At 46.5% G+C, this 13,178-nt stretch overlaps 1 protein-coding gene across 5 annotated transcripts in view; it reads left to right on the forward strand.

Moving 5' to 3' along the window:
- The first annotated feature begins 696 nt into the window (after window positions 1-696).
- The window catches only part of QRICH2 (glutamine rich 2), a 930,541-nt gene continuing 918,059 nt past the window's right edge, over window positions 697-13,178 (forward strand). For 3 of the 5 annotated variants that reach the window (XM_069654697.1, XM_069654695.1, XM_069654692.1), the window contains exon 1: window positions 697-2,145. In XM_069654697.1, coding sequence (XP_069510798.1) covers window positions 1,705-2,145 — 441 coding nt within the window. In that variant the 5' untranslated portion in view covers window positions 697-1,704. The remainder of the gene's footprint in view (window positions 2,146-13,178) is intronic. The other 2 variants (XM_069654694.1, XM_069654693.1) reach the window with 1 other exon arrangement.

A 13,178-nucleotide genomic window follows, 5' to 3' on the forward strand; every position in this document is an offset into this window, starting at 1 on the left:
ACTTCAAGCCTGAATGTCTACCTCCAGTTAATGCGCGCAGCTGCGGAGAGTGTGAAATGCCATAACCGTTATACTGAAATAGCCTATGTTGTGTGGAGTGGGTTGCCGTCAAGTGGGCCATAGCACCTTTCTTGAATTAGCTCAGTGTTCAGTCCTTCGTATAGATACGCCCACTCGCATAAAAATAGTAAATTAAATCTCGAGGTAAGTCTAAAACTTCCTCCCATCATCCCATGCGTGAAGAGGGCATACGGAGCAGGTGCTCAGGCAGCGAGCTCTCTCTGGAGTTCATCTCGCCAGCCCATCCCCCGGCCGTTTTGCGTCACAACTAGCCTTTTCACCCAGGGTACCGGACCCCGGCTCCCCTTCTGGGTCGGTACCAAAGCTCTTCAGGACAATGCACTACTTTTTACTCGTCGCGCAAGAGGATCAAAGAATCCAGGACCGGTGCGACGTCCCTGCCTAGCAACCACAAATGCTATTGAGACACCCGAGCCTGGAATCCACGGTCCACGCCTGGACCAATTGGAAGATAAAAGCCACCGAAACTAACCAATTAAGGACGAGGGGAGGGACATTGGATGGCGAAGGGCGGTTGATGAGTATGTGGCGCTAGAGTAGATCAGCTGGAAACTAGCGGGACTCTTGTAGCCGAGGCAGCTGCAGGAGGCATTGAGGGTTGGGGGGTTGGGGAGGGACCAGCCGGGGAGGGGCAGGTATATCTGGAGGACACTAAGCAGAGACGGAAAGCAGTTAGAACTGAGGCATAGCAGGGACCGGTGGCAGGAGGCACTGATGAGTAGCATGCTGGGGGTTATTGGAGGCGAGCGGGGGTTGGGTTCAGGAGGCACTGAGGGTTGGCCAAAGTCCGGAATTTAGTGCTGTTGGCCAGGGCATACTGGCAACCAGCAGGGGTAGCAAGCACCGCAGTGTGGGAGCCAACAGATACAGACCAGTACAGTAGGAAGCAGGGACACAGAGAAGAGGGTGTGAGAGTCGGCAGACGCGCCATTGACAGGCAGGAACCAAAATGGGCAAATAGAGAGGGCATTAGCAGGAATCCGACTGGGTATTGGCAGGCGGGCTATTATCTGGGGGCGTAGTCGGGGGACTGGGGTGGTCAGTGGTAGTGTTAACAATCAGAATCGAGTCAGTTGCCAGCTGCAAGCGCATTATCCAACAGGTGTCTCTGGGAAACAGCAGGAATGACATTACCGAGCAGCGGTGGCAGGCAGGTGCAAGGAGCACGACACTGATCAGCAGGTGCACCAGAGAGAACAGTGACAGCAGGTGGACTGGGGTGGCTCCCGCTGACAGGTCGTTAGCGGGCTGGTCTTTGCAATTTTATGACACAAGTATGGTGCGTTCACTTTCGTTTTTTTGGGAACATTCACAGAAGCTCGCATAGAAAAAGAAGTACAACACATTTATAGCTTGAATTGGAGCCATAGTGCTTCAGTTAAATCTGCACTTAATCTTCTACAGAAGCCTCAAATTATACCTGCACTCAAGCCTACTTTTATATCTAACTTTCGTCCATAAGCCTGCAGGTAAGGCTTAAGCATGCAAGTAAACATGCATTTAAGTTGGCAGTTTAGACTTTACACTGTACTAAGGCCTTACGCCTGCGCATAAGCTTTACACCTGCCCGCACGCCCGGAGTACAGTCTGTGCATTTCAGTGACGCAGTAAGGGTTTTGCGACATGCCGTCCAAACTGAGCCTTTTCGATTTGACTAATCTGTCCATTGGCACCCCAGAGGTTGGCGCAGTGAACTTCAACGCACTCCATACCTTGCTCCATGCCATCCTCAAGCAGCTGAATATCCAGGACGTTCAGACCGAGATCAGCGACGAGGAACGCGACCTGCACAAACCCCCGGCCAGTTTGGCCCCAAAGGTTGTATCTCCACCGCCAACCACTGAGGCCCCTCCTGGTAAGGTGGCCATAGTCTACCACCAACTGGAGAAGAAAGTTCAGGAGATAGAGCGGCAGATGGAAGCCTTCAGGACCCTACCCACGGGCACGGATCTGATGCAGCGCAGCAAGACTGATGCACCCACCCCGTCCACCCCAGTGGGCGACATGTGGCAGATGATGCAGATGAAGAGGAAGGTCGAGGGCAATGCGGATGGCATCACTAAGGTAATTATGCTCATGTCTCTGGTTTTGGCTGTGGTAGTGTTCATTGTTCATACCAAATTTCACACCTTGTAGAGTTAGATTGTGTTGGGGGTGGGGTGGTGAAGACTGATCATAGAAGGTCCCACCTGGTATGGTCAGGCCATGCTGGGGCCTATGGATAGCACCGACTCTTTGGTCAGGAATGTCTGTAGGGATCAAGCCACTTAAGGTGTTGACGTGGTGGAGAGAAGTGATCGATGTTGTCAATGGGACCAACTCTGAGGCAGGCCGCTATGGAGCGGTCATTGCTGATGACTTGAGCTCAGGAATTGTAGAGTGTGACCATGGTGTGGGCTAAAGCCAGTGCGCGCCACCATAGTTAATCGCTCGTTGGGTTCTGCAGTGAAGGTGAGGACGTTCCTGGCCACCAAAGGCAAGATTAGGTCATGATGGAGGCTCAGAGCACAACCAAGGCCATGCTTTGTAGCATTACGCAGTAATGAAGGGCTGATGCCTAAAAAAGCAGTACAGGGGCTCACTGGCTTCGAGAATCCCTTTCTTGCAGGAAGGGACTGGCTCTGTGGGATTAAAAATATAGTAGACCTGCTCAGGAGTACCTCTACCGGCAAATTATAATTACTATACTTAAAAACAGTCTTAAAAAAATTAGGACAGGAAAAAAACCAAGTTTCCCCTTTGTGACCAAATTTTGCTAAAAAGGACCTAAGTCATCACTATCATCAAACATGTGTCTACCACACAGGCAATCAAGGTTTCGAATTTAGATCAATCTGGGCGTAACCTGATTCCATATCTGGAAAGCAGCCACCATAATCGCGAGTGATTCCGCACCACATAGGGCACTCCAGGTCTGGTCTGATGTATGATTCCGGAATTCCCCATAACCTTTTTTTTTTATAGAGATCCACCAGTATGCAACAATTGGTGAGAACATGTCTCGCCGTTTCAATTTCCCTTTGGCAAATTCTGCAAATCCGTTCCCCTCTTGGGAGCTCAGCCCAGGCCCCCGTGTGGCTAAAGACGGGTAAAAGTATGTTTGTTTTAATCTCTGTGATGTTTTGACATGTGATCATAACTCTTGTATGTGTAAAGGTTCTATAAACATAGACACAAGTAAAAAATAATAATTACTACACAGTGCCCATTATGCCCTTTAGTGGGTGAGCGTACTATCAAATGCCCTCCTAGCATCTGTCGCTCTGACTTGCATTTGAGCACCAGTGCCACCTCGTTTTCTGTATGGCAGTGTTGCAACAAAAGTGCCAGTATTGTCTCTTTATAGGTTAATCCTTTTTCGAAGGGCCAGCACTGTCTCCTTATATGCCTGTCAGTATTGTAACGAGGAGCCAGTACTGTGTCAGTGTTTTTTTTCAGGTTTTCATTGAAGTATCCACCGTTTTATTGTGTGTATGTCAGTCTTGCTTTGAGTGCCAGTGTGCGGTCTACTTATGTTGCAGTCTTGCACTGAAGAGCCAGTATTGCCTTATTGTGTGTTTGTCAGTCTTGAAGTTAAATGCCTTTTGCTGGCACTGGATCCTCTTAAGTATGTCAGTCTTGCATTGAAGTGCTCGCACTGCATCCTCTTAAGTATACCATCAGTCTTGCATTGAAGTGCTTGCACTGTATCCTCTTAAGCAGTCTTGCATTGAAGTGCCGGCACTGCATCCTCTTAAGTATGCCACCAGTCTTGCGTTGAAGTGCCTTTACTGGAGCGGTATAATTATGTCAGATTTTCATGGACGTGTCGATACACTATAATCTTAAGTATGTTGTCCCTGCGTTGATTTGAAGTGCCAGCACTGTCTCGATTTTGTCTGTCTTACACTGCAGTGCCAGTGCTCTCTGTATTTTCCACAGAAGGACTAGTGCTCGTGGCCAGCACGGTGAACATGTCACATAGCACATGAGTTGAGTGTGTGACTAGACACAGTTTAACATGCAACATTGAAGTAAAACCATACGAGAGTTTCGCTATCAACTGCTTTATGGGTGGAATGTACACGTCCCAGATTTCAAATGGTAGTTGGCTGAAAAGCCAGGACTGACTGCACGAGTTACACATGACACATGGCCCCTTGTCAGCTATGTGAATGTGATACACCCCCGCTGCGCCAGTGAATCTAACACAAAGCAATTGGATTACTAATGCACGGGCACCTTGGCTTCTGCCTAGAATGTTTCGCTTGTTTGCTACCCCTTCTTAAAGTCCCCTTCTCTGAGAACCGAGGCGGTGATGTTATCTCTTTCAGCTGCCCTCGTTCACTTTAAAGACCTCCGAAGGATGAACATCGCAGACAAATGGGTTTCACGACGACTTCTGCAGCCACTTCTCAACACGCTGAGCTATCTCACTGATGTGGGCAGCAGGGAATTCTCTTACAGGGTTTTATCCCAAGCGCATTGACGTTTCCTCACAGAGGGGACAACGTTACAATACGTTCATCTTTTGGAACCCCTTATCCTCTGGAGGTTTGGATCGCCTTCATGGCGTGGGAAGGCGAACCTGCAATTGTCACTTTGCAATGATATAGGGGCGTCCTAATGAAAGTCCGTGGGAGGGCCGTACAAGTCTGCATTAAAGAGCGATAAAGCTGCATCGTCATACCGTAGAATGAAGGTCCGCCAGCCATGGAAACTTGCTGAAAATAAAGTTATTTTATTGACACACGCCATACAAAAGGGCAGTCTGTGGCCTAGTTATTCCGCCGTCGAACCTGGAGCCCGAAAGTGTGTGCCACTGTCTAAGATATCCGCTGTGAAGCAATGGTCGCTGTTGTGCAGTGGGTGGAGTGTGACGAAATGACTACTGCTCTGCAGGAGTACAGGGATCCGCAGTGGATTCAACTCCTACTCAGCCCTGCACTATTACTAAACCAGCAGTGATCCCAACCATAAAGGTGAAATAGGAACAGCCCGATAGGCCGAGCGCAGGCTATACTCTTCAGGAGGGATTGAGATGGCACAGAGGCAGGCCAATCAACAGTAACACTGTGGTACCAAAACACAGAATGGTCAACCAAGGTTATACAAAAATAGGATCTTTAATTAAACTCACAAAATGCTCACACATAAACACTACTAGCACACCCCTGTGAGGGACAACACAGAGAAAGCAGACTTTGAATTAAAGAGGCACTTTGGGTTTGTACACAGGGGTGCTCAGGCACCGATTTCAGCAGAGAAATGTCCAAATGATTGAAAATGTCTTTCAAAAGGTAGAGGAGGGGGCTTACAAGTCTCTGGCATCCTGCAAGGCCATCCAGACGGACAGGCCCGCTTCGAATGCCTTTTAGTCCTTGTCTTTCAGGGATCAATGGCAATGCAGCAGGCTTCTAGGCATTCTTCTGCAGCCGAGCCGGTGCTGAGATGCTGAAGTCTTGCTGTCCTAATGGTGAGCCAGCTTCAAAACTGACTCGCATCACCCAGGATCAGTGTAACTGTTGCCTGGATGATGTGACAAGGGTTCTCAAAGGGATCAGATGCGAGGCTTCCTGGGTGGGACCTACATGGTTGTTGTGGGTACAGCCAGCCCAGGCAGGTTATTGCACACAAGAGCTCTGAGTGGATCAAGTCGGCGTTCAAGTTGGCAGTCGGGTCGAGATTATGCTGATGCTGGGTCGTCAAGTTAGCATTTGAGACGGGTGAGTCGATGGCTTCCAGCAAGTTGAGTCGTGTCGAGATTAGGATTATGTTGGATGGAGTTCACAATTGAGGTGTGGTGAGTCGGGTTATCTCACAGAGTCGAGCCAGGGTTAGAGGAAAGATTGGGCAATGTATGCCAATGTGTCGAGACAGCTCAAAAAGCAGTTAAGGGAATCAAAGTACTCGAAGTGCCAAAGGCAGCACAACAGGTTCTGTAGCAGCTCTAAGTGTGTTAAGCTTGGTTGAGCCGGCTCAAAATGTTTCTTGAGGTGGAAGAGTTGAGCTGCTTTCTGGGATTTGCAGTTCCTAGGATACCCAGACCAGGGATAAGGTGAATTGTTTTGTCTCAGTTGCAGTAGGCCTTTTCCAACCAGCTGGTTATCCAAAAAAAGGCCTTTGGAATGGTTACGGAGAAGAGATATCCTATTCCTTGGAGCTCATGGTCTTCGCTTCTCTGGCAGAGCTCTTTGCAGAAGACTATACTCCCAATCAGGTTCCAGACAAACACTTCTTCAAAAATTGAATTCACTAAGGGGAGGGTCTCCCTTGCCACCTTATATAGGCAGAATGCCACAGCACTTTGGTCCACTGCAAGCTTTTGTTAATTGTCCAGTCCTGACTGCTGTAACAACTGTCCTTGCCTGCTCAGTCATACCCAGTGTTCCCTGTAAGCAGGAAGTAGGGAGGGGAACAAGACGTTTGGCAACCCTATCAAAAGCAAAGATGGTGAGACCTCTCTGTGGACTGAGGTTCTCTCCTGAGCTGCTCTAACGCTGACCCCTTCCTCTTTCTGCCTGAATCAAAAGGACTTCGGTAATCAGAACCCTGACGAGTGATGGCCATATTAATGATAGGACTGCCTTTGAAGAACCGCTTCCAACTGAACCCTGTAGGTGCCTTTCCCCGGCTTACTACGTGTGAGAGAAAATAAAATACCGACACAACCCCTTGTCGGGGAAGGAGGCACTGAGACCCGGCTGCAAGAGTTCAAAGGATGGTTTATTTCTCCAGCTAGGAAATAACCCAAAAAACTCCCCCCAACATTTACATCAGTGCTTGTATATATATTAATTAAAGTAACTCTAACAAAAAATGCTAAATGGACTCGATTGGCCAGGCGGTGTGGTGCTCTGAGTGTGGGTGGCATCTCTTCCTTCTGGTTGGCTGAGTGGCTGATGAGATGACGGACGTCAAATATCTTGTGCACCACGCAGGTCAGGGTCCGGTCACTGTGGCCACTACCTAAGCTAATATGTTGCATTCGAAAAACACTAAATAACAAATTATTTAAAACATTTTATGCTACTTTTCACATTTCTACATAAGTCACACACAATGATTGTCAGTACAATTGGGTCATTCGTGGCTTGTAAGTAAGGGCCTTGACCTTATTGTGCATGTAAAAGAATCAAGCTATGTTTCACATCTCTCCTAAGTTTCAGACCTATTAGTAAAAACATATATTGTAGTCATTATTGCTTAAGGTTAGTAGTGAGTGTGTTGGGTGGGTTTTGCAGCACAGGCGGGGGTCTGGTACTTGAAAGAAATACCTTACTGGGAGCGCAGGGTCAGGATGGCAATACATTGTTCTAATGGGGGTGGGTGGCTTGCACGTTTATGAGGACGAATCGAGCAGAAAGTGCTTAACTCATTCTGGTTCACATGCTGGTTCTCAGGCGAGCAGTGATCTCAGAGGAAGAAAACTGTAGCATATTGATTGTTACAACTTTCTCCGGCTTCTGTGTGAGAATGGAAGCGCAGAGCTTTCCTTCGCAGGGGGAGTGCAAGGGTGGGGGCCAGCCAGCTGCCTGCGCGCCTTGTGTGTGTGTGTGTCTCTGTCCTTGGCTGCTGTGGTGGAAGGGGAGCTGAGCATTGCTGTACTATCGCAGTGAGGCCTTTTTACCCAAGATGGAGTCGAAAGGGGGCACAAAAGATGGATGCCCCGTGTCCTGCTCAGTAGTCCCATCTATGCAGCAGTCAACCGTGTTTAACTTTACATAAGGGCAAGGGGCAATCCAACTACCGGAAGCACGTGGTCCAAGCTCTGTACTGAGGAGCGTACGGCGCGAGGGGGCCTGGGGACCCCTCGCTCCCATACAACGCCCCCAGGGCGTGTTCCTGTTGCCTGGATGATGTGACAAGGCTTCTCAAGGGGCTCAGGTGGGAGTCTTCTGGGTTGTACCTACATGATTGTTGTGGGTACAGCCAGCCCAGGCAGCTTATTGCACACTCATAACTGAGTCACAGTTCACCAAGCTGACAACAAACTTACATCAATTGCTTGTGGCTGTCTAACTGTGTAATCTCAGTACCCACCATGACAAAACCAGAAATTGCTTGGGTTTAGTTTTTACAAATTCCCACCAGGCTGCTAGGGTAGCAATTATGATATTTTGAACCAGAGGTGCATACAATAAAAACACACCTCTGTTAGAACTTTGGCTTCCAGCAACTTTGTTCAGGAACCTACATGTCCTTTGAACCTGCCCAACTGCCACTGCAGGACAGCTGATGGGAATGTCAGTAGGTAGTCACAGCAAAGATACATGTGTGTACTATGCTTTTTGGCATGGAGCGTTATGAAAGTGGGGTCTGACGAGCAGATCTCACTTTCAAAAACAGAGTTACCTACATTATTTTATAATTAAAAATCAAAACGATGAGGCTATCCAGAACTCGCCGGATGGCATTCTGTGATGCAGAGATCTGGTAGGATGGCTAAATGGTCCATAATGGGACGACATGTCAATGTCAAATCTGAGGGCTTACTGCATAGGATGAGATATTCTTTGATCACTAGCTTGAAGGCTGTTTACATAGAAGAGTTCCACTGTTACCTTGGATGTGGTATCACGGTTGGGAAGTGGACGCTTTATTCCAGAGAGGCACATGTGGTTCGGTTGTCCGATACTGAACCCAGAAAGTTCCTCTGTGAGCTCAGATGTGGCCTAGTGCTTAGTTTATCAGTTCTTCAAGCCAGGGAGCTCATCAGAGACACCAAAGGGTGTCTAGTGTTTAGGTTCTTTGCTCTCAAACCTGGAGAACGTCTCAGTGACCAGAGGTATGTGTATTTTATTGAAATTATATAGCGCTTTACACCAAAGCTCTTAAATTAAAATGGTATAAATAATGTGAAAGTTAAATTGCATGATCAATCAATTAGACAGAAGATAGTCTTTTAGACAAGATTGAAAAAGGTGGAAAAAAGATAAAGATTGGAGGGAAAGGAAAAGTGTATTCCAATATCTTGGTGCAAGGAGAAATGGAGGCATTTAAACACAATACATAAGAAGTGGAAAAGCAGATGAGATTAAAAGCTGAGCCAATGAAGGGAAGCAAAGTCGAGAGAATGGAGTTGTAAGAGATAGACAAATAGAAGAAGTATAGATCGAGTGAAGAGGAGCAAGCTGCTAGACAGGAACACCAAGAAGACCTGAACAATAGTAAAGTCCAGAGAAAGTAAGCAATGAAATAATGATTCTAGTGACTTGAAAGGAAAGAAAGGGATGTGCCTTCCAAATATTAAACAAATAAAAGCAACAAGAATGAGCAACGCTAAAGATATGAGAAGAAAAAGGTAGTGTAGACTCACAGACCATGCCAAGATTTCAAGTGGAGGGTGGAAAAAAAAGATATGATGGAGGTTGGGGGAAGAGATAGGAGGAGGATTAATAGTAGCTGGGATAAGATAACCTCTAATTTAGAGGGATGAGATGTAGATAAATGTCAGACATCCAAGACTGAATAGCAAGCAAAGAAGCTGATAGTTATTGTGAAATTTCAGTAAAGAAAGAAAAGGAGAAAAAGATTTCAGAATCATTCACATAGGAATGGTGAGAAAGGCCAACGGAGGAGGAAATTATAGAAGCAGGAGGTATAGTATGAAGGGAGAAAAAAAGAGAACCCAAAAACGGACCTTGTACACAATATAGAAGATGACAAATTGAGGAAGAGTGACCTGCCCAGGAAACTGATTAGGCATGTTTAGTGAGATAATAATGTAACCAGTGAAGAACAGGTCCCTTAAAGCCATGACGAGAAAGGTTACAGAGAAAAATAGAGTGGTCGACCGCGTCGAATGCTGCTGACAGATCTAGAAGAACCGGAAGAGAAGATTGTTTAGCATAGCGAGCAGAGAGAAATGAGTTGCAGGCAAAGAGAAATGATGTTTCACTGAATTGAAAAGATGAAACCCAGACTCATAAAGTGGCAAGAGAGAGAAATGACTTAAGTGAATAGATACTTTGGTTTAGATGATACATTCTAGAAGTTTGGAGAGAAAAGTAAGACGCAAAATAGGTTGATAGTTGGAGGGTAAAAGAGGATCAAGTGAAGGTTACTTTAGAATAGTACAAATTTAAGCATGCTTGAATACAGATGGGAAATTTTAAGTAAGTAAAGAAGAATTACAGAAGCAATTACATAGGGAATCAAAGTCCAGGCTAAAGGGTAAGAAGGTGCCGTGGATAAGCCATAGATAAACCAGAGGAAATATAAGTATCAGAAAGAGGAAGGATATAGACAAACAGGCACATATAGTCTATTGGTTTGAAGTTGTCTGTTCTTGAACCTACATAGTTCCTCAGTGGAAGCAGGTGTAGTGCTTAGGTTCTCAGCTCTTGAACTTGGTGAGCTCCTCAGAGAGGGCATATATGTTCTCAAGGTTTTACTTTGTCACCTGGAGAGTTCATCAGTGGGAGGAGTTTGGCCTAGTGCTTCTTGGCCCTTGAACCTGGGGAGATCCTCGGTGTGTACTCCTTAATGGTTTAGTGGTTTTGTGTTGTCAGCTCTTGAACCTGAAGTGTTCCTCATGAGAGTAGATATGGTCTATTGCTCAGGTTTTCAGCTCTTGAACCTCGAGAGCACCTCAGTGAGTGAAAATGTGGGCTAGTGATTACGTTCAGCAGGCTCAAATGTGGTCTTATGGCTATGATCTCAGCTCTTGAGTCTAGAGAACTCAATGAGTGTAGCTTTGGTCTAGTGGTTTTAGGTTGTCTGCTCCTGAACCCAGTACGTTCCTCAGTGGGGTCTAGTGCTTAGGTGTTCAACTTTCAAACAAACCCAGAGAGCCTTTGAGCATCCATGAGGCTCTCGGCGCTTAAGCCTGTTGAGTTCCTGAGTGAGCCGATGTGGTCTTGTGCTTAGCATCTCTGCTCTTGGAACTGGAGTGTTTCAACTTGCGAGCAGGTATGGTCTAGTAGTTTAGGGTGTCATCTCTGGAACCTAGAGAGTTTCTTGTAGAAATGGATGTAGTCTATTGCTTAAGGTCTCTTAAAACTGTAGAGCACCTCAGTGAATACAAATGTGGTCTAGTGCTTAGGTTCTCTGCTCTTGAAACGGACTAGTTCTCAGTGGACTCTCTAATGGTTAGGTTTTCAGTTCTCGAATCTGGAGAGTTCCTCGGTGAGTGAAGATATGGTCTAGTGTTTTTAGGTTGTCTGCTCTTAAACCTGGTGTGTTCCTCGTGGGTGCAGATATGGTCTAGTGCTTAGTGTTAGAGAGATGTTTCTACAGCCATATGGTGAGGGGTGTGAAGCCATCTAACCTAAGGCAAAACAGGGTGTCAACCAAAAGGAAAGAACATACCTCTCTATAGTAGTGGCTGTGGCAGAGGACTCCCCCAAAACAATACCCTACATTGCTATTCTGAAAAAGATACACTTAGAGATTCTTTGTGTGTGTTTTTTTTTAATCGCAATCTGTTAAAATAAGTGCTTTGGGTTGAACTTAACACGTAGCAATAACCCAGAGTATGTTTCAAAACAGTGACAGTCATATAAAACCCAAAACACTCCTAAATTGCGTGTCTTTCCCACTACCTGGTAATAGGCGCAATACAAGGCTAAGGAGGGGGAAGAAAAGGGAACTCTATGCAATAAAAATATACATTAATATTGTCATGATCCGGACTAAATGTGCCAACTGTCACAGAATGCTTAAACCTAATGTACATCAAACATTGAATGGGAGGTAATACTTCAGAAGCCAAGCTCATGTGGTCACCAAAAGCAAGGTTTCAATTAGACTGAAATACTAAGTCCACAAGGTCTTATTGCGCTCCAACAAAATAGGTGCATTGATAACTGGTATTGTAACATAGCTTTTCCAATAGATAGGAATGTAACACCAAGACTTTAAAAATCAAGAGCAAATGCTAAAAGTCCAGTTATTTGGCCTAAATCTCCAAGGACCCAAAGAGGGAGAGGCAGGAGGGCAGGGCAAATGTCCATATACAGGTAAGTACCCGTTGTATTCACTTTTAGAAGAATTTTAAGTTGGTGTAATAGTTCCCAACAGCAATAAAGCAGGGAAAAGTCTGTAGGCACTAGTGCGGTTATGGGGAAAAGACTGGTAAGTCTCTGTTCTCATGTTCTCTCTGTTCTCTGTAGCAACGTACCCCTGGGTATGTCAGAAGAGACCCTCAACAAGAGTTCCAGTCCCAAGTTTGGGACCCAGGATCACAAGGGAAAAAGGAAACGCAGCAGGATTTTAGGGCAATGCAGGTGAATGGCAAAACACGGTTGAAAGGAGCCTGCAGAACCCCTCAACCAGTGACCACAGGGACCCCTGAGGATATTTTGAATAGCCCATCAGCCCAGGGCCTAGAGTATTCACAGTGGTGGTTCCTGAAGACACGGCCCAGGAACCGTAAAATAACCCGGTTAGTGAAATATCTTCTCTTGCAGGGCAGATTACAGGATCCTGTCACCCACTGCTTCATCATGCTAACGCCGACCTAAAAGAATAAGAAAACTCTGTATGGTTGGGACCCACAAGCCAAAAGTAAAAACTGCAAAGATGGCAGTCAGAAATACAGAGCAACCTGATCAATCAGATCCCAATGGCTCCTGGGGTAAAGAGGCAGCCAAAAGAATACGGTCACACCGAGATGGCAATGGTGAAGATGATGCCGTATGGCCTAGACAAACAGCAGGACAGGGTAGAGGTGCCCCACAACCCTACACAATGATGGGCAGCTTGCTACCCCAAGGCTCGCAACCAAGGCAGTATTTTTGGAAATCGGTGGTAAAACAGTCGGGGAATGACACCAGCACCGGGATCTCAGCCCATCTGTATGAAGGATAATGGGTGAGGACAAGGACAGCCCAGAAAGGACATCCAGCAGCCAAAAAGGAAAGTGGTATATTGGCAAGGGCATAGGACACAGCCAGTATGTCATCCAACAGGTAAGCAACCCACCAAAGGGCTCCCCTAGATCTGCCCTAAAAGTCACCAAACACCCTGGTCCACCCCCACAATCAGACAGGTATAGCTAGTGGCCTGTCTAGGGCCAGAGACTGATCTAAATCACTACCGATGGTGCAGGGATGGGCCCATGTGTGCACAATAGCCATTTTAGGCCAGCCTTCTGGTTTGGCCAAAGAGAGGAC

Source organism: Ambystoma mexicanum, chromosome 3q (assembly GCF_040938575.1).
Source record: "Ambystoma mexicanum isolate Mex_15411 chromosome 3q, UKY_AmexF1_1, whole genome shotgun sequence".
In the NCBI taxonomy this organism is placed as follows: domain Eukaryota; kingdom Metazoa; phylum Chordata; class Amphibia; order Caudata; family Ambystomatidae; genus Ambystoma; species Ambystoma mexicanum.